Raw genomic sequence first — 21,061 nt, 5'->3', positions numbered from 1 at the left:
GCTTTGTGCGAACAAACCTGAGACACAGGAATAATAAGCCACTGCAAAACATGGTTTTGCAGTAGATTGTGCTCTGAGTTACCTGGTGATGGAACAGATGATTCTAACTGGCCTTTGCAGCTATAATTCCTTTGATTCTGTTGCAGAGACTAAAAAATGATATGGAGACTTTTATTTTTATGTCCTATCCTGTTTCTTGAATTTTTCTCTTTATTATTCAGCTTCCTGTGGCAGTGAGATAATACACTTATCCAGCCCAGTAAGATTATTTTAGACTATTTTTGGTCACTTTACACATTTTAAAGAATGCAAAAAGTACTGGTTGACAGCTGTTAGGGACTTGAGTGTTATTGTAAAGCAGCTGTTTTCATTTATAGAAAAAGTATTAGTCTTTCTCCAAACTGAACAGAATACTAAGTTAATAACTCTCACTCTAACCTACGGAAAATACAGGTCACGTCTGTGAAATGTTGGCAGAAGGTATTGTTTATAACAATTAAACTTGTATAGCATTTTGTTCTTAAAAGGATCGAGCATTTCTGGTTCAGGGATGTTTGCAGTCTGAAGCAGCTATTAAATAATAATCAGTAGCATGTTCACCCTGCAAAGAATTTCTACTTAAAATCAGACAAGATTAATCAGACAAGGCTCCTCTGTTCACAAGAAATTTCAAATGAAGAGAGGCTGACATGGACCAGAAACAGGCAGGATTATTCTAATGTTTCAGCATTTTACATTATTTAGTTTTGCCTCTCATTTCCTTCTAAGAACATTCAGTTTTTATATACTGACATCAATGCTTAATTTGTTTGAAAACAAAGCCTCTGTACACATTCTCTCCACATTCTTATTTACTTTACATTAGTATTTATAGTCCATTCAGCCAAGCTCCGGAGGAAAAGGCAACTGGCATCCCAGAGAATGCATTTCTTGAAGAGCAAAAGGAACGAGACAGCTCAAAGGCGAGGAAGAGAACTTTCAAGTGTACATATAGTTCCTGCACATATTTAATTTGAGAATTACCATGGCATCAAGATACATGAAGTATCAAGAATGAAGTAATCATCTTTCTTCTGTTCTTAAAATCGTAAGCCATGCAAACATATTTTATACAGAATATTGAACACAGGCTTTGTGCAGCTATAAAAAACCTGATAAGATCTACTTGCCTACTGCACATTGGGGGATGCTGTCAGACCCAGCCTTAGCCGTGCTGCGGTATCTGAGCATAAGGGCGTCTGCATTTCATCTTGGAAAAAACATGCGTTCCTTGGCCCCACTAAGAGCGTTCCTAAAAAGTAGGATTTAAAACGTACATCGACCATAACCTGAATTCCTAGGCTAGCTGGGTAACACGTGAGTACTGGTAAAACTCAGGCCAGCAGAAATACACCCAGCTCAACTGTGTAGGAAAATCATCTAGCGGTAAAGCAAATCAAGTTACTCCAATAATGGTATTTTATGGTTACGCAACACAATCTGTACGACCTACAAAATTTTCTCTGCAGAACATGAGGGTGGGATTTTAAAAGCATGCCTAATATCTGCCCTTCTTAGAAGTTACTATTAAGACTGATCTCTAGGGAGCAGAATTATACCAAGGACTGAAACACCCAAATCTCACCTTCTAAAAGGCTTTTCAAGACTCATTATTGCATAGGTCCAAACTCCAGACAGCACCAGAGCTGGTATTTTCACCAATAAATCCAGGAAGAATGAAAAGTTCTTATGCTCATGATTTCAAGCATGTGATTCCCCTTCTGTACATCTGCCGCGTTACAGACCAATTTTATATTTAAACCACCAGCTGCTGGAGCGCTCGCAATGTTCAAAACCGTTCTCAAACAGATCCAGACACGGCAAATTTATACAAAGCAACCCTTAAACTGTCTACGGGTATGGGGGTTCTCTACGGGGCCATTATCCCAGCATCTCAGCACTGCCCAGGCCGACGCGACACGCACAGCACGGACCCTGCGGCACTGAAGGGAGCCCCCAGCCTTTCTCTCCTCGCTGCCGTGGCCCGCCACGCTCAGGGCATCGCCCCACACTTACTCTCCTTCTCTCCCTTTCTGGCTACTTTGAGAAAAGTCTCTTGCACGAGAGATGTCACCGAGCCTCCCTCAAGGTGGTCCATCGCTGGATTAGACCAGTCTCCTCTGGGAGCTCACTTCACAACAAAAGAGTGTTTTATTTCCAGCTCTCACGTAAAATATGCATGTGCAATACATGCTGCTGAGCACGCAATAGGTTAAACAAATTGACGATAAAGTATTCTACTTAGTTATTTTTCATTACCATAAGAAAACATCAATTACATTTTCTATTTTATGAGTGTACACAAGGGGATCCATTACAATAACAGAGAGGTTTATATGACTGTTTTTGCTGCTTCTTTCCTAAGCAAAAAGAGCAGTTAGTTTCTGAAGACAATGAAACCAGCCCAGAGGAAAGGGCGGCACACCAGCGTATCTGCATAGACAGTTCCTATCCTGATTTATCCAGCCTGACTCCAACTAATTAAACATCTGCCTTGACAATTTCCTCTGCAGATTTATCTTCTCCAGTATGTAGCACTGGCTGGTTGTTACGGGCTTTTCCCTAACTCGCAGCCATTCCCACCTACTTCTTCCAGTTGGTTCTTTGGGCACGTGGCAAGAGATGATACAGTATTCCCATTAACCCCCTGCTGCTGCCTGTTGTGGGACAGGTCACCGGGCTCCCAAAGCACTGCTTCAGTAGAACCATGTCCTCTATGAAACGACTCAAGGGCCATGGTTCTCTCAGCTATAACACATACCGGTTATTTTACCACCTGCATTTCCTGTTGGTTGACTCAAAAATTATTATTTAGAAATGGTCAGCGTTCATACGCCTCAGGCAAAAGCCTTGTGGCACTAAGGAAGACTGCAAGGTATGTGAAATAGATGGAATAGTTTGCAATAATTTTATCTAACGTAATGTCTAAATAGAGCGAGGCACAATCAGAATATTGCTTCTATTTCTTTCACGGACGAGAGGATCTCCACAGGTCCCTTCCAACCCCTCCGTTTCTGCGATTCTGTGTGCAAAGCAAAAGTTGTACCCAACTTCTACCTCCTTCCACTGACCTCTGTCTTCCCGAACAAATAATCTTTGGCTTGAAGTTAAATTGCAGTCAGAAGTTTTCACTCAGCTTCAGTCTTTTCAACAAACAGGATTTTGAACTAAACACGTTGATATCATTATCCTATTTACAGGCGTAGTTCACGCTACAGCTACACGAATGCCCGTGCACGTGCGGAAACAGAACGCGTGGAAACCTGGGCTCTGCAGGACCCTTCGTCAAGAGAAACCTTCTGTGTCGCTATGAGCCTCGCGCTCAGGAGGTGGGCAAGGGTTGGTGGCTGCCAGGATGGTAACGGCACTTTTAAACAAAAGTCAAGAACAGAGAAGCTCAGAGGTCGTCAACTCACAGAGGTGACCGAGGCTTAAAGTTCTCCAGGAACTTGTGCCTCAATTGCTTGTTGAAAAACCTACTTGTAAGCTGCAGATCACTGGCTGAACGAAATAATCAGAGAAAACTAGTCTAGCATTTTAGCCCTGGTCATGCTGGAGCTTCCCCTTCCTGACTATAACATAGAAATTCTTCAATTTCTTCCTCACCCAGAAGAGCCAGCCAAGGTTTGCATATTCCTGCAAACATAGGACCGGTTTGAAAAATGTCATGTGAGTCAGTGGTGAAAATAGGTCAGAAAGCAATTTCTTATACAAGTACTTGAAAACAGCATAAGCCATATACATAATAAATCCATTCGTCCTGTGAAGACTGGTCTGGAGGCACACTGAAATTGTGCAGAAAAGTTCAGAGGCATTCCAGTTTTATTAAACTATTACAAAAGCTTTAAATAAACATGTTAAGTCTATTTTTGGTTAGTATTTTTAAAAAATCAGGACAATCGACTTAAAAGGAAGGGTTGCTGAATGAGAAGAAATGCTTTTCCTAAATTATGTCTTATCTTTTATTCAGAACTTTGACATCCTAATCCACCGCTCAATAATGACTTGAGCTACAACGGCACAGGACCGCGCTGTGCTAATAGTCTGATCTTAAATTCCATTTATCTGAGCATCTCCCAGCGGAAGCCCGAATATGAAGAATCTGTTGGCAGACAAGTGATGACAACACCTCTCTGTACCCCCGCCCCAGCCTACCCGTGCCCACCGTGGTGGCACCCTGCGTGCTGACGCCCGTCAGCCCGGGCAGCATTTCCATCCGCTCCGCGAAGGGCAGCGGAAGGGGACCGCGGAAGGCTTGTTTCGGATCCAGAGGGCAGGGCAAGCAAGAGGGTCCCTCTGCGCAGACAGCTGCAACTTCTGCTGTTTTAAAGACGACAGGCAAGACCCTCCCAAGCCCCCCAAAGTCTGCTGACTGATGAACTGCAGTTTTGGATAAGGGAAGTAACTGGGAGTAAGGGATGTTTTGGATAAGGGAAGTAAATTTTAATAAAAATGTTTAAGTCGTGATTTACCAACGTAACACAAAATACCTACCCTGATAATTTCCTTCACCCACGTGACAGTATTACATGACAATTTCAATAATGCATTATGAGCGTTCACCAACATTTAAAAATAAAACAAACAATAAATATTTCACTTATGCAATTCAGTAATACAGGAATTCAAGCAGAAACCTTTCCCTAGAGCGGTCACTCTTCTCGCAGTAACTCCAGTTCATGACGCTTACTGCTGCAGGCCCTAATTCTGGAGGTATCGAGACGCAAGCTTAAACTGAAATCTGCAAGCAGCACCCACTATTTCAAGAAAGGTTTTGAGTTGTGACTTCTGCTGTGGCTTCATGCACAGCAGGGACGGTGGTCGTACCTCAAAGAGGGGAGATGTCACACGGATAACTTACAAAAAGTCAATTTAAATTATTTCTTATATAACTAACCCCCCCCCCCCAAACTATGCATACGTGCTTATATACCCGCTTACTACAAAGGCTTCTGAGCAGGACGGCCAAGAGAGTAGAAAGGAATGTATGAGCTGAAGGAATACATGACAGGTCTGATCCATTTCTAAACCACTGAGCAAAAGTAACAAAATAAAAGAAAAAAAAAAAAATTTCAAACGGACAAAGAGTAAAACATCTGTTACACGAAGGAGGAAAGTAGTTTAAAGACTGAGCTAAGTGAATCCTTTAGCCACCTCCCTTCAGGGAAGAGAAATCTGACCCCAGGAAATAAATAAAAGTCACCCAAAAAGTGAACAAAAGAGGTGTTTGAAAAAACCAGAACACCATTCATCGCAGCTAACGACTTGTTCATTATGAGTGATGATGGATAAAGACTTCTCACGCTGAGATGAAATCAAGATTTATATGCATTGTTTCCTCTCCCAACTTGTGGGAAGATCATCATCATTTAATTCTATCTCTGCGGCCAGTGATGGGCATCCAGAGAGCTGGTTATCAAACGGCGCAGTCAGCTGGCAAAAGCCGGAACGTGCAGTTGGCACATCTGGACCGAGCCGCCACCGCCGAGGGTGAACAATGACTCCTGGCCGGCGGCCAAATTGCTGCAGACGCTGGCGGGTCTCATCTACAACCACCCCTACCAGCATCTCTCTCTCCCCCCCCTTCTAACCCCCCCCCCCCTTTTTTTTTTACGAGAATCAGATTTTCATTGCTTCATTCAATTGCTCTCCTCTGCCATTTTTTACAGCTCTTATCGTTCCCTTGGAATATGGCCTTGAGACAGCTCATCCGTGTCCTTCACTGTGTTATCTCTTCTAACTTTTATTAAAACTTCAGCTCTCATCTGAAGATAGCTAATTAAATCCATGACAGATTATACACTCTCTTAAAAACTGCACTGAACTACTTTTTCTAAAGAGAACAGGGTTTATTTTCTTTTCCCATAGTTAAAACTACGGGTATATAAGGAGGTTTCATTCATTTACAAAGACAAGATCCTTATCTTTACCTAGTATATAGATAGGTTTATATTAAAGTTCCTTTGTTGCGTGACAAGACTCGATGCAATTTCTCACAGTAATTATTTCTTGTTGCTGGAAAGATCTCTCAGCCTTATACTTTTGAAATATATGTACTAACACATATGTGAATGCACATTTACACCCTGGAAAAGCATGGCTCAAATATAAATGCAAGCGCTGTACATTTTCTTTTTGTAAACGTTGACATGTCTTAACTCTAACGGTACTATTTTGACAACATTGCAGAAAGTAAATTTTTCTTTTTCTGTACAAGTAACGATGAATCCTTGAACTTATTTAAGATCATACTAAGCATCATTTTCTTACATAAATTAAAAGTACACAAATTCTGTCAAGGACTGGTCTTACTGTACTTCCACCCATCATCTCAAATTACCACTCGCTGGACTTGAATGCAAATGGCTCTGTTATCATAAATAAGCGGTTGCAGTAATGGATATACTGCTCTGCAGCAAACGTTACGCAGCCACTCCGCTGTCTGCTTTTTGCCGGTATCTAGAACACAAACCTGTGCGCAGAACTGCTTTTGAGTGGTGCTGAAAATCACAATAACCACTGAAAAAAATGGAGCATCTTTCACAACAGCTAAAAAGAGATATAAAATATGCTCATGGAAAAACACCCTACCCTCTAGAAAATACGATAAATAACCCACCTGAGCCTCTCTGTGATCCCTTCCTTCTCTTTAAGGCCTTTTGTAAGATATCCTTCATGGTGACCTTCATACTGTCCACCTGAATAAGTGAGAATCCATGAGCAGCATTTCTGCAAGACAGATGCACATGCATTTTTACAAAACAATCATCATCAGGCAGCTCACCGCAATTTTTGTTAGTTTCAAGCAAAAGACTCGTTAGGCACAACAATTAACAAAGTTGTGCTACAAAAGTAAGTTAAAAGGAGAAACCGAGCAAACTCCCTCAGAAAGGCAGAGACAAAAATGGAGGAAGTGGACGGAGATTCAAGGTGCGTAAGGAAGTTCCAAATTTATTTTTCATCAATTTGCGTTCCCCATTAAAAAAAAAAATGAGCAAACGTACCCGCGGAGCTCCCCAGCCACTCGCTAAGTGCCGCGAGGCGTTTCCCAGCGCGTACAAGGGAAACGGTTTGCAATGTCATTTTCATACGTGTCCCCATGACATACGTAAAAAATCATGACTGAGAAGTGGAAGAACAACACTCAGAGAAATAACAGCAGCTTTCCAGCATGACAGCAAATGTGAGTAACGTGCTTTCTTCGGACACGTTTTTGGGAACATCGTGGCACAAAGTCTCACGGGAGGTTTACGGCAGCGGGGCGCTCGTCCTGGCCGCCGCCCGCAGGAGAGTCCAGACGGGGGGAAACACTGCCGGCAGCGTGGGGGGGTGACGGAAGATGCCGCCAGCCAAATACTGAAAGTGGGGAAGCACGGAAGATGACAATGTAATAGAACAGATACCGGATTAATATATCAGTAAATTTTGCCCCTTAGACCTTGCAGTCAATCTCTGCTCGTGTCAGTAGATGTCACTGCAGACAGTTAGCACAGGAATCTGAGAGCCGCTAGGCACCCACAGCGAGAGATTTGCACTGCATGGAAAAAACTGGTTTGCAAGGCTATTGTAGGAGGAGGAGCTTTGTATCTGGCAACTAGGAATTTTAATCAGGGAACAGAGCTCTATATGAATATCACAGCTGGAATATTTTTAAAAGCAACCGGCAGTCAAAAGCAATCCAAGCAACACAGTTACATCATTAAACCCGAGACCCGATTACGTGTCCCTTTGAGACACAAACGCTGGGAACACGAGTCTGAGCTCTGATCACTTCAGATGTGGCACCCCCAGCCCACGCTGTGACACAGCCTAGGTGAATAAATGACATCGTCAAGCCCTCGCCATACATTAACACTTACTCCTGGCCACTGGCTGCGGCGAACGCCCTGCCCGGGCGCGTGCGGCCGCCAGCTTGCTGTCCTGCCGCTCTCTCGCACTCGTCTTGCAGCTACCAGCCAGCAAGCTCGCACCGTCCCCTTCTACCCGCGCGCAGCACAGGGCTGCCTTATTTACCCCAGGGCAGCTTCTCAACTCAACATCGTCTGCCGAGAGGGGCTGGAACGGGCTGAAGAGACGGTCAAGAAAACCACAACGGGCGGTCATTTATGCACGACAAAAACCAAAACCGCCTGCGCGCTGTACGTAACGTAGCGGATGGGGCTGTTTTCAGAGCATCCCCAGCTCCTCGGGCAGCTCACCCCAGGCTCCTCGCCCCACGGCAGACAGTCCCACAAGTCACTGGCATGAAACGGCGTTTCCTTCTCATCCGTTTTGAGTTAGTCTCATCTGAATTTCATTCTCAGTTCCCTTTGTTCCTGGCAAAATGAAACTGCCTAAAATCCCCAAATTTATGTTCTCTAGGCCATTTATTATTTATAACTCTATCTTACTTGTCTTCACACCAAATATTCCCAACCATTTTCATGCATCTACTTCTTCCCCCTGTCTATTTCTGCCACGTGTTTAATACAGAACGAGCAGAACTGAGCCCACTGCTCCACATGAGGGAGTACCAGCCGTGTCCGCGGTGGCAGGACTGCCGTCCCCGGCGCAGCCCCTGGACTCAGGGCTTTTGACTAACGCGTTCAGTGAGCTCTTCACTGAAGAGCAAATCTTCCCTTGAGCTGCTACGGAGCCCTGCAACGTGCACGAGCAGCGCACGGCATCTTGCCTTTGCCCAGCAGCTTCCTGGTGGGTTCACCTCGCCTCCTAAAGTCATTACAGCTCTAGTCCCAACTGACCTGCTGAGCTAAACTTAGTGGATTTTTTAAAGCAAAAAACCTCTTGCCCAATTATATTATAATTACAAAAAGGAAACTGCCCGTGCGCTTTTATTTGAATGACACAATGTTTGCCAATGAAGCGCTACAAAAGCAGCCTTGCCCACCGGACCCAACCATCAGAACACTGATTCAGAAGACGTCTGGCACCTTCAGGTAGTTCATATAATGATCTGCAATACAGAAAGAAGGTTTCCATAGAACAGCAACCAAAATACAGGAAAATAAATTAAAATACTGCAGGGAAAAAAAGACAATAGCAAAGGTAAAGGAAGTCTTCAAAAACCTTCAATGGCCAAACCAACTGGAGTCACAATTTTATTTTTTTTCCTTTAGTACAAAACGTTTCTCAAGCGTGTTTTCCTGCAGACGAGGCAGGGCCTGCAGCCTACGCCACGGATCAGCCCCGCTTCCCGCCGGGCACGAAGCAAACGACAGCAACCGGCCACGGCCGACCCAGCGCGGGGCTGCTCACACCAGCGTGCCTCTGGAACCTCCCAAAAATGCAAGACTGCCTCTCGATTCCTGACACGTTAGCTGCTAAAGAGCACGCGCTGCTGTTGATCCTGCTTGTGTCTCAGGCCATCCCGACTTGGGTCAATTCTTTCTATCGAGCAGCCGGCCTGAGAACTGTCAGACTAATTTTCCTGACACTCTATTACTAACTCATGCCTGAGCCATGGCCATTCTTTGCCTCAGAAGCTGGATCTCATCCCAGAACAATCTTTAAAAGTTTATTTTACTGATCAAAGCAAAATAAGAAAAACCTCTGTGTTTTACTATATTTAGTGTGCTATCCAGTAAGCGAGACTTTGGCAAGAGCAGTGAAATGTAAAGCACACCCCGCATTTGTAAACTTTTGGATATTTGCTCTGGCACAGAGCCAGCGGGTCTGAAACGCCCGTCCCGGTTCAGACGCACGACTCTCCCCTCCTTGCTCCGGCTCGCTGCGCGTGCAGCGCTGGTTTCCTCTAACAATACACCCCAGAACCTCAGTAACGGCGTTTCAGCACTCACCAAACCCACAAATCTGAGCCGAGAGCAGACCTAAGCCCAGACCACGGAGATTCTGCCGCCCTGCCGGCTCAGGCCAGCGTGTCAGAGCACACTCCCCGCGCCGCAGAGCAGGAGAAGCCCCGCGCCGTCCCCAGCTCCAGTCCTGGAGCCACCCTCCACGCTGGATCGCCTAAAACATCATCAATCTACCGCAACCCGCCTCTACGTGAAAATAGCACAGTGAGGCTCTTCTGGAAAAAATACACACCCCACCCTACCTTGCCAGCTTCCCAGTTATGCTCCACATTGATAATGTGCATGAACTGTCCTCACTCAGCCTAATTCCAGCATTTCCTTAATTACGATTATAAATTACGTGTTTTAGCTTACTCTGCTAACGTGTGATACCTTTATTTTAAGTCAACACACTAGAAAACGGGACAGACGAGCAGATGCTATTCAATCAATTAAAACTGCTGCTTACAAATTGGAAGCCAAAGAAATTCCTTAGCTTGTATTTTCTGTCATTTTGCAAAAACATACCTGGGTGACAAGGTTAAATCAAGCAAAGGAAATCCCTGGCACTTATCATCCACAGGCATTACTGATAAATTGTGCAGTGGAGGAATAAAGGATTACCTTCTGTATTTTTTCATTACACTTTTCTTTTGTTACAGAATACATAAATCCATTGTGGCACAATGTAATATGTATCATCGTGCTACACCTGTGGACGTTTCATAACGGCTGCCATGTCTGTGCAGTCAGGAATGATAAGTGAACCACCCGTGAATGTTAATGATAGTGATCATTCTGCGGTAACTTGGCTTTCCATCTTCTTTTACAGCCTCGGCGCTGGAGCCAGGGTGGCAAGGTTCAGAAGAGGAAAAAGAAAACAACAGAAGAGGCAAGAGCTTCGGCGGGCTGACGCCGGGGTGTTGCCTGGGGGAAGATGCTCGGAGGCAGCATGGAAACAGGCAGTGTCCTCTCCGTGGGCTCCATTTGTGTAACAAAATAAAAACCCAACACTTAAAGGACAAAGGGCTTCTGTTCTGAATGAGAAATAAACTTTTCCAAAAGCTGCCTCTCCAATCTGGACCAATTTTTTTACAATTTTATTTTAAATTTTTCTCTTTTTTTTAATACTGAAGTGGAATTTCTAGCACTTAGAGCTCGATGCAACAAAATGGTTGGCATGGTTAAAAGTGTCTGTGGGTGACTAATAACGGTTTCCACTTGATCAGCACAAAGTCAAAGTTAAGACTAAAAGTCCCAGTTGACGCAATATACTTAACTTAGGCTGGGTAATTTTTAAGATAAAGCGCACAGTGATATGAACCAGAATAACTATGCCAGCCACAATTTGTATTCTGAGCCTAAACGAGGTTGCTTTTGCGCATCTCAGGTTAGCCTTGGATAACTCTGTGCACTCGGGCTTCATCGGCTATATTTTGACGCTGCTATAAGCTATCGTTAGACATCTCACACACCAGCTCCCAGCTCTGACTCCTTTCTTGGGGTCCCACCCCATCCTGTTCACTACCCTGGGAGCCTACCTGCTTAACTCAGCACCTGCATTGGCTTCTTAAATTTGCATTTTATGAATATTCTAAACTATACTTTGTAGATCAGCTACGCCCATGAAAAAGCAGATAGCAGGCCTTTTGGGGAGTGCTTCTGTAATCTAAGTAAAAAACACATTTCAAAGATCTGAATTGAATCTGCAAATGTACTACGAAAGCCTGATCATTTAAAAGTGTTTAAAACCTTAATCTACCAGGTATAGCGGATCTGCAGCTTTGAAAAATACGTATATAATAGTCAAAGCAATTTAAACATAATATCAAAACAGAAAAAAGTGCTACAGAGCAGAGGAACTGTATGCCAAATTTCATCTAGGTGCCAACTGGCAGCTGAGCTACAACTCCTAGAAACACCATTAGATCGAGTATGTCAAGTTGAGATAATAAAATTTCCAAGGGAAAAAACCCTAATGATAGTGGAGATTTATTTTAAGTTACCTTCGTTCAGACTCTTTCAGGTGTTACTTCATCATCTCAAGAAGCCTGGATTTACATGAATGCAGTGCTTTGTTTGACTCCTCCTGACAAATCACAGCCGACATCAAAGAGGGCTGTTTGCGAATGCCGTGTTTGACATTGGACAAAGTACTCCTTTCCACAACAGACATTTTCCAAAAACATAACTCGCTAGACTAATGGGCAGTTAGAAGCCAGAATGACTGCCCTCCGTCTTCTCCTTGTGTAACTTTGCCAGAGTCCTTGGGACTTGCCAAATTCGGTCATGCCTGCTTAGCTTGCTCGACTGATTGTGCCAGAAAAGAAAATAAGACACAGATGTATTTGAACTCTTTGAGATGCCAGTAAGAGAGACAGCTAATGGCTTCATTTCGACCCTCCCCTACCAGCTGGGCACAGGTGGGGGGATAATGAGGTCCCTCTCCCTAATCAAACTCAATTATTTACTACTCTATATAGCCACAGCGACATTCACGTTCAGCGCAGAATATAAAATGCACTGTGGGCTACTTCCAACCACCGCCACTGGGTATTTATAACTAACTCAAGTGGCTAAGAGTTTGCCTTGGCAGGAGTTTCAGTGTATGAAGTTCTGCAAACTGTTCCTGCTCAAACATGTCCTGCTGAAACGGGGTCCCCGGCGAGGTTCCACAACTGTCAGCTCAGTAACTGCACAGCCTCTGAAAACATACCCAACACGCAGGACGGGTGAGATCTGAAATAAAACACCATGCTTCACCATGAAGCTTCTCAGAAGCATCCGCTTTTCTCAACAGTGATTCAATATTAATAAACATTACAAGTCACAAGTCTGACACAGCAGCAGCTGAAATACTTCAGCACAATGAGGAAAAAAAGAGATGCAAAATATAAAACCACAATTACATGCACTAGTAGGATGGCAGGGAAGGAAGAAGATGTAGAATTTACAACAAATCCCTACAAAAATAAGACAGCACGCACATTTAAACTCACAGTAGTACCAACCCTTTGATCAAGCGATGATCAAGTAATTCTCTATTCTAGGGGACACGTTTAAAATTCTGATTTAACTATTTACGAATAACGATTTACACAGGAAGTACAAGCGATTTCAAATTAACACGTGGAACAGAAAGAAAAGCCCTCTCTGAAGAGCGCTACTGCTGACGATGCAGTTGTCCTGCTTCTAATCAGCAGGACCTCCCAAGGTAGAAGGAAGGTCCTCACATGAGCACAAATTACGCTAAAGCAAAAGACTCCACATTCCTTCGGCGGTATCTGCAGCTGGACCTTAATCCTGCTGCAAGCGCCAGTCGGGGAACGGCTGGCCAGGCCAGGAGCCTGCCGAGGTCTCTGGGCTCCCCACGGGAACACCGCTCCCACCTCCTCTGAGCTAACGTCCAAGATCTGAGACCTCGTGCGTTCACTGCATTTATGTACTAATCCCTATTTATGTACTGAGTACAGGCAACGGGGATTTGGGTAAGAGGCAGCTGAGGAAGGAAGGGGACTTTCTCCAGATAAGAAATCATCAACAATTTAGAATCTTCTAATGATACAGGCTTCTTAGCTGGCCTACCTGCAATAAACACTCATGATCCTTTCTGACTGCATGAAAGAAAACAGAATTTTCTATATTCCTGCTGGAATTTTTCTGGGGATACTGGTAGTGCAGGATTATCTTGAAGATAAAACAAACCTAGAGTCGTAACATTAAAAAAGCCAAATTGCTGGCAGTAGCACTGACCCTAGAGGAATGCATGCAGGTGAAAGAGAGATTCCCTGTCTCAGATAAAGCACGCAGCATTCTTCAGTCAGGTGGAAGGAACTCGGTATTCTGCAGTTCCACAGATGGAAAAGTCATTTGCCTGCCTCAGCTGTGTGTCTGTAACCTGCAAAACCCCGAAATGGAGCTCGCGGGACGGCTGGCGAGAGCGCTTCCCTTCCTCCTTGGACCAGCCTCCACACGACGGCGTCCAGTTCGGCGCAGCTCGGCGTGTTTACCTGGAGTAACTTATTTGTAAATACTGTTGACAGAATATGTTATTTTCCAATGACCTAATACAGTGGAATGAGGTGAACGGGCCTTGGGAAATTCTGAAAATTTCTTTCAGTAGGACGCTTTAGAATGTCTCTAAGAAACACAGTCCACAACAATGAATATAAAATGTAATTAAATAGCTCAGAAAATTTTTTTAAAATGCCTAATTATTCAAACCCGTAAGCAGCTGTATGGTTATGAAAATCCTTTATAAATAAATAAAAAAATCCAATAGCCAGGAAAACCCTATTAGCATTTTCATTGCAAGACATCCAAACATTAAATATTTTTCTCAAGTGGCTTATGCTACCAATATTTTGTTATAGTAATTAAGGCCTTCTGATGGTTTAAAAAGGTTTTTTACTCACAAGAAAAGAAAAATATAAGTGATCAATTGCAGTATATATCACTCCAACCCTAATTCACTGATAATGAGATAAGAAACTCTTCTTGAGCTACAAACGAGACCGCTTCAAGTTTCAGTGCCGGATGGGCTCTTCCTCCTGAAAACTCCTCCGCGCGTCAGAGGGGCACATCCAGCCTGCGCTAACTGGCACGCTCACTTACTGCGCGCGGCTCTCCTCAAGCACTGCGCTGTCACTAATGCGCTCTGCAACTATTTGTATTTAACGTTACATGCTTTTCAGTCCACTAACAAGTCTTAAAATGCAAATTTACTACTTTGTCTATCAGGCTTTGAAAGAAGATTTTGAAGTTTCTCCTACGTGGAATACCCAAACACCACGAGTACACTTTTTTTGTTTTCTCTCCTGCTAAAACTCAGTACATTTCCCAAAATAATTGAAAAGTCACTAGCAAGATCGGTTCTTTATACCTGTTGAAAAGGGCTCTGGATATCCAACATGAAGGACTTTATAATTTTAACTCCCTCAAGCTATTATATACATTATTTCATATTCAGAACGTATTTTTCATAAATAAGCAGCATGGCTGGAGGAAAAAGAGTATGAGCTCAGAGTCTGTGCAAATTCTGAACATTTACTCGCAGCAGTGCAGCGGTTCAATGTTCTCCACACTAATCATATGCGGAAGGGCTTATTTTCTTCTCTGCAGTTGTAGCCTCACAACGATGGGCTCACCAAGCTGCTGCCAGCAGCGTTTACTTTTCTACCCGCCTCGTGACAGACCCCAGACCAGGGCACCGTCTGCAGAGACCCGAGAATACGTGCGCCCCCTGAACTTCGCTACATTCAGAAGAAGAGAAGTAGAGAAAAGACGCGGAGGTGGCACGGACACACAGATGTTTCCCAGCGACGGAGAGAGTTAGCATCCATACTCACATGCGAACAAAAAGCGACTGTTTTGCTGCCAGGCCGGGAGAGGAGTACTTTTCAACCAGTGCCAAAGTGCTGAAGCCAAACTTGTGAATGGGCTCATTGGAATCCAAGGGTGGAAAATCTGTGTCGACCTCACCGTCATCCTCGGCAATATGGAGACAGTAGGCATTGACGTTGTCGCTGAAACAAAGACAAAACAAGTTCATTCGGGAGGGCAGCTAGCCAACCGGCTCAGTTCGGGCGACCGATACCGCTGCTGAACGCTGCAGAGCACGCACCAGCAGACACGCCTGTTACAAGAGTAAAAGACTTAAAAAGCCACTGATGGCATGTACATAAGTATGTCCCAGCAAAGCCCCTACGTATCTTGCTACTGTAACCGTGTGGTGACAGAAAAAACCCAAAGCCTTGGAGTAAAGCAGAGAGTCTCACTCCATCGGTGACTGAACTGCAAGCAAAAGACTGACACTGATTAAAATCCACCAATGTCTATAGAAGTTTCATGACTTCATAAAGCTGGCAGCAATCTTTCTCCATTTGTGAAAATTTATTTATCTATATGACCATGACATTCTAGAATTAAACACAAACAAGCAGAGTCTATTTTGTCATAGATTAAGCAACTGCGGAAAAGTTTACAGAATGTACGCTTGGGAAGCGGAGAAGGCTCTCGGGCAGGTCAACAGCGTAATAACCACAGCAGTAAGAAATCTGTTCGACATAGTAGCGATGACTAGCCGAAAAGCTACCTTTTCTAAATATCTAAGAGGTCCAATCACTAAAACCAGTTAAAAATTAGTAGAGACTAACAAGCAGAACTAGATAACGTAGAAAGTTTTAAACAGATACAGTGTGAAGAAAATATGGAAGAAAAATCGAACCCTCTTTCCTTCCACAAACATAAGCCCAGAGGGAAATAACTATCTATATATACCAAACAGAGTATTAACCATATTTTCCTAATATTAAAATCTATTTCGGATGCTAATATTTAAACTGTTGAGCTGAAAATAAGCATTCTTTCTTACTGTGAATGTGCCGGCATTCAGGCATTTTTCAGAGCCATGAAGTATAGCGCGGACGTTCATGTGGCAGCGTGTTTCTAAACTCTGCAGTTTAAATTTGGAGTTTTAATTGCATGATTGATGCTTAAATTAATTAATTGCAAAGTGTATGCTAATTGTTTAATTGGTCGCTTGATCTATATAGATCATTTTTTGAATTAAATGAGTTGATTTACAAAGTTTATTGATTGGATGTGACAATGAATTATTTCGCTGACTACCTGATTTGCAATTTTCTCAATTAATTCACAAACCTTTGGTTGCAACTGTGCTTTATTGAGAGTGCTTAGTCCAGGTGATCTATATGCACCTTGTCACAACGAAGACATTTATTATATAAAACAGGTAATAATGATGCATTGCTATTAACGTAAGTGGTAAATTTGCTAACAAAAAGGTAATCCAGCAACGTTTGTCACTACGAATTTTGAAAATTCTGCAATACTATTAAAGAAACTTTCACGAGTCTCTGGACTGTTATGAAGAACTGGAAGATTGCGGTAGAATTAATTTTTAACTTCTTCAAGAGCGCTTAAGTAACTTTCAGGGAAACCGGTGAAAGGTAGCGCTGGGAAGAGAACTCCCACAGCACCAGGGGAAAGCCGCCTCAGCCAGGAGGTAGGTGGTTTGCGCTGGTGCCAGTCTCTTTCGGAACAAGCTTAACAAAAAGGCTGCAAATAATACAGATACAGCTGATCCTGCTTAGTAGGGAGAAACGCCTGGCATGATTTGCGGGGCCTTCTCTTATTCTACTGAGACCTCTGCAAATACACATCAAGCTCTGCACGCCCATTCCGTCCAGTTCGACGTAACTCAAAAGCCGCCCCGCGCTATGAGACTCTCCAGTCCGAACCGTCGCCCGATACCCACCCCCACCCCCTCCGGTCTGCGCCTTACGCTGCTGATTTTCTAACCTACTCGTTTGACGGAATTCTTCCGTGTGCAGCCTGGTGTGCACTCAAAGCTCTGTATAAATAAAGTTAACATTTTCATGCGGTACTTGATGCATTTGCATAATTCTCATTAAAGCCAGAGGAACAGAGACGTGCAGGCAGCAGAACACATTCAGAGCGGTCTCAAAGCAATACAACTGCCAAAAAAAGCCGGTGGTGACAACAACCTATCTTCCACCAATTAGACTGAAAATGCGCCGTGTCGGTTAAAACCCATAAATTAGAGGGGTTACAAACGTCTTCAAACACGGAGCGGGCTCCTGAACACTAACACAGATTAAGTCACAACCTGATGAACTTGTTTTGTCCAATGGGTAAAAACCGTTCTGCGTTTTGAGCCTCCACCAGGATGGGGTCAAAGCCCTGAACTTTAGGCTTCAAATTACAAGGTGCAAAGTCTTGAGAACCCGAGTTTGCTATGGACGGAATGTGAAAGTTAACTACGACAACTGACAGGCGTAACAGCATCCTTAACTTCTGAAAATAGGAAGTTTATCTGAATTTTGCATCTCTCTATTAAATCACTCCTAGAAAGGGATTTTTTTTATATTTTGCAGGCGGAATCATTACAGCACATCTGTTGGGGCTGGCAAGAGAATGGTCCGGTGGGTTATGGCCACAGTTTGTATGTAAGAGGCCAGGAACAGAGTTGCTAACACTGTCAGTGGTTCCTCATATCAAGACACTGAACAGAGACAAATATAATACAATTAAAATAAAAAGGCAGCCTAACTGAATACAAAACGTTCTCAAAGCTGTCAGCTAGTACTCACTCATTTCAGACTCTTACATCTACCTTTTAGGAGAAAGAATTAGGCAGTAATATATTCTTTTCCTAAAGACAGAGGGGTTGTTTCTTGTAATTACAAAGTCCACAACCTCCTCATTATTCCCAAATTGTGTTACTAGTAGCTGTATTTGTCATTCTGCACGCATCGTGTATCAGACTTGAAGCATTCTCTATATGTATTTTAGTGCAGTTGTCACAATGATCCCCATTTTTTCTTTTTATACTCAAACTGTCTAAATCAGGGCAAAAGGCAAATGCAGAATGTGCAACCTCCAGAAGCTCTTTCCTTATTTGGAAAAAATGAGAATTAGTCTACAGTTAAATCAATCCTTGCTACAGGACAGGCAGTCAGCGATGCTAAAAAAAGATGATGGAGACATGAGAAATAATTGAGAACTACACAAGAAAACAAACTTCTCGCGATCCTGAGGCTTTGCCCGGTCCTCTGAGCACTTGTGCCCCGATTCTCAATTGTTGCTGTTCGACTGTTCTTGGGAACTCACGCCGCCACTATTTGTTTTATTATTTCTGCCCTGAGATTCGATTCCATTGGACAGCCTCCTTGGTCATGATCACTCTTTGACACATCATAACATCTTATCCTTCAAGGCAGACGGTGAAATTCATTTCCTCCCACTTCTGACTTTTGCCGTGGGCAATGTTTCATGGAATACCTCTACTCGTGGGCACTCTTTCATCTGAGGTGTGCTGTGCTCCTGGAAAATATACATGTGCCCAAAGGCTGACAAGAGTGGTGTCTTACTCGTTAAAAAATAAACTAATCATGCACAAAGGACACTTTTTTGAACTTAAGATATAACGAACAGAAATTAGTAACAGCAAATGAAATGGCACCATCTGCAAATAATTTTATATTTCTTCTCCAGTGTAAAGAAATGACAAGCCAAACCGAAGTGTTTAACCTCTGAAACATCTCATATGTTTGTGGAGAAGAGCTATGGGAAATCCTATATCCAAGGCAACAATATCCATGAAACTGTTTTCAAGAGGGGCTGCTTTTCTGGGCTGCCCTATATCTACTAACCCTAAAGAAGGGCAGTTGAGGCGACCCCTCGGCACCTCCCTTTCCCCCTTACAACTGTGCTACAGCAGGAGAGAAGGCTACTGAGTCCTCAAACACTTCTGAAAAATGCTGTCAGAGCAAACTCTAAAATCCCGTACCAAAAAAACCCATACATCAAATATTCCAGTGAAAATCAGCTCCTATAGAAAAAAACAAACAAAACTCTTAACATTTGCACCAGAAAAGCCACCCGCTCGTATCTGTTATTAATAACTCCGTAATAAAATATTTTAAGTTCGTATTTTATGTTCTGTGACCCAGCAAAAAAAGAGAAGTATTTCACCAAACTCTCATATGGCCAAAGTTGCTCAGATGAGTGGCTCTGAAGTACCGGTTTTATATACCTTATGTCACCTACCACGATAAAGCAACGGCCCTTACTAAACACCACTAGTTCTCCAGCACAGCAAATCCAATCCGTTATTGAGTCACAGCAATCTTAGGGGCAGAACTCTCTCATGATGATGAATAAACAATGATTACTGAAGATATTGAAAAATCCATTGATCAGCTGAAGCTAAAATTTCTGAGGCCAACACAGATGCTGCTCTTTACAGCAAAGAGCCAATGTGACTGAGGTCAAACTCGTGCAGAAATTATAAACTACTGCATGATGGAGGTTTTTGAATTAAAGAATGCAATTTTATTGACAACCTCACAGAAAACTGGTATTTATTTTTGTTTTCAGGATCTTTATTCGCATACTTTTATTTTAGTGCTACCTCCAGGATGATAACCTGGAAGAAAAGCACCTTTTAGTCCCTCTGCCTGTCAATTCTAAGAAAACCAGAACTATTTTAACAGGTGTATAATGAATGAAAGTCATTACGTCAGCGAAGTGCCAGCAGGAGGCAAGAAAGAGGTAACGCTGCGGTCCTGTGGCAGAACTCTGACCTGTGTTCAGGCACACTCACTCGGGCTCTAGCCGCTCTGCGGTTTCAGGAGAACGCTAACAGTACTGCCAAGACACACTGTCACCCCGTAAGCGATTCCTCCCTCTTCCAATCTGTCGGAGGACGTGGTGCTGTGCGGACAAACCAGAGCCTGAGTCGGGGCACCTTCTCTCGGAGCAAACAAGAGAGGGAATTACAGATGAGTTCTGGATTTTATTTGACACCCTTGTGATCTTAGCCATTAAGAACACTACCAGAACCAGATGGGACATAAAATAAAAAATGTCTCGGTGACACCAAGAGAGATAAGATTTATATTATTTTTACACAGAGCATTTTGAAATTATGATTCATTTACAGATCCGTGGTTTCATCTGCTTATCATTATACAGTACCCGGTAGTTTAATTGAAAGAGAAATGGGTATAGATGCACGTGTACTGCTCAAAAGGAAATACTGATAAATGCGTAGGTGGTTTCTCTAAGATTTATCTATAAAAACATTGACGTGGAAATGCATTTCATTATGCAAAAAGGCTGTGGAGGAGAAAATTAGAGATCAAGAGGTAGTAAAGAAAGAACATTACTTCAGTTTTGGTTCCCGTCCCTCACTTGTATATTGCCAGCATATTAGTCCAATCAGGTCATGCACCTTGGCATTTGCTATCGTCACAACTGTCATGGGCTGTAGTTTGTCTTGGCTTGCGTGCAGTGGGAGGTAGACATCAATTTTTTTGGTTGCCGTTGTACCAACATGACCCTGTCGAGAAAATATATTTCATTAGAATGTATGAAAGCAAAAGAATGACAGAGCTAATACAAAATCTGGTACGGATGGAATTATTTTCAGTAGAAAGATTAAAATACACTGCTACAACTCAAAATTGGAAAAAGTATGAACATTTAAATTCCAATTCTTTTACTGTTGTTTAAGGTATCTGTAAAAATGTTATGAAATATTCGGCAACGATTTCACAGATTTCCATAAAGTCAGAACTTCACCGCAGGATCCCATGTTCTTGCAGGGTAACAACAGAAAAAAAGTATAAAAAGGGTGGGGTGGGGGAAAGAGAGAACTGACAAGCCTACCTAAAACTTCAAGA

At 43.1% G+C, this 21,061-nt stretch overlaps 1 protein-coding gene across 5 annotated transcripts in view; it reads right to left on the bottom strand.

Moving 5' to 3' along the window:
• MAPKAP1 (MAPK associated protein 1) overlaps positions 1 to 21,061 on the bottom strand; it is a 106,351-nt gene that overhangs the window by 40,617 nt on the left and 44,673 nt on the right. For all 5 annotated transcript variants that reach the window (XM_064468385.1, XM_064468384.1, XM_064468383.1 and 2 more), the window contains 3 exons: positions 20,546 to 20,718; positions 15,179 to 15,355; positions 6,659 to 6,768 (listed from right to left, as the gene is read on the bottom strand). In XM_064468385.1, coding sequence (XP_064324455.1) covers positions 6,659 to 6,768; positions 15,179 to 15,355; positions 20,546 to 20,718 — 460 coding nt within the window. The remainder of the gene's footprint in view (positions 1 to 6,658; positions 6,769 to 15,178; positions 15,356 to 20,545; positions 20,719 to 21,061) is intronic.

This window comes from Phalacrocorax carbo, chromosome 18 (assembly GCF_963921805.1).
Source record: "Phalacrocorax carbo chromosome 18, bPhaCar2.1, whole genome shotgun sequence".
Taxonomy (NCBI): domain Eukaryota; kingdom Metazoa; phylum Chordata; class Aves; order Suliformes; family Phalacrocoracidae; genus Phalacrocorax; species Phalacrocorax carbo.
The sequence above is the reverse complement of the archived record's forward strand: the minus strand, read 5'-3'. Positions and strand labels throughout refer to the sequence as shown.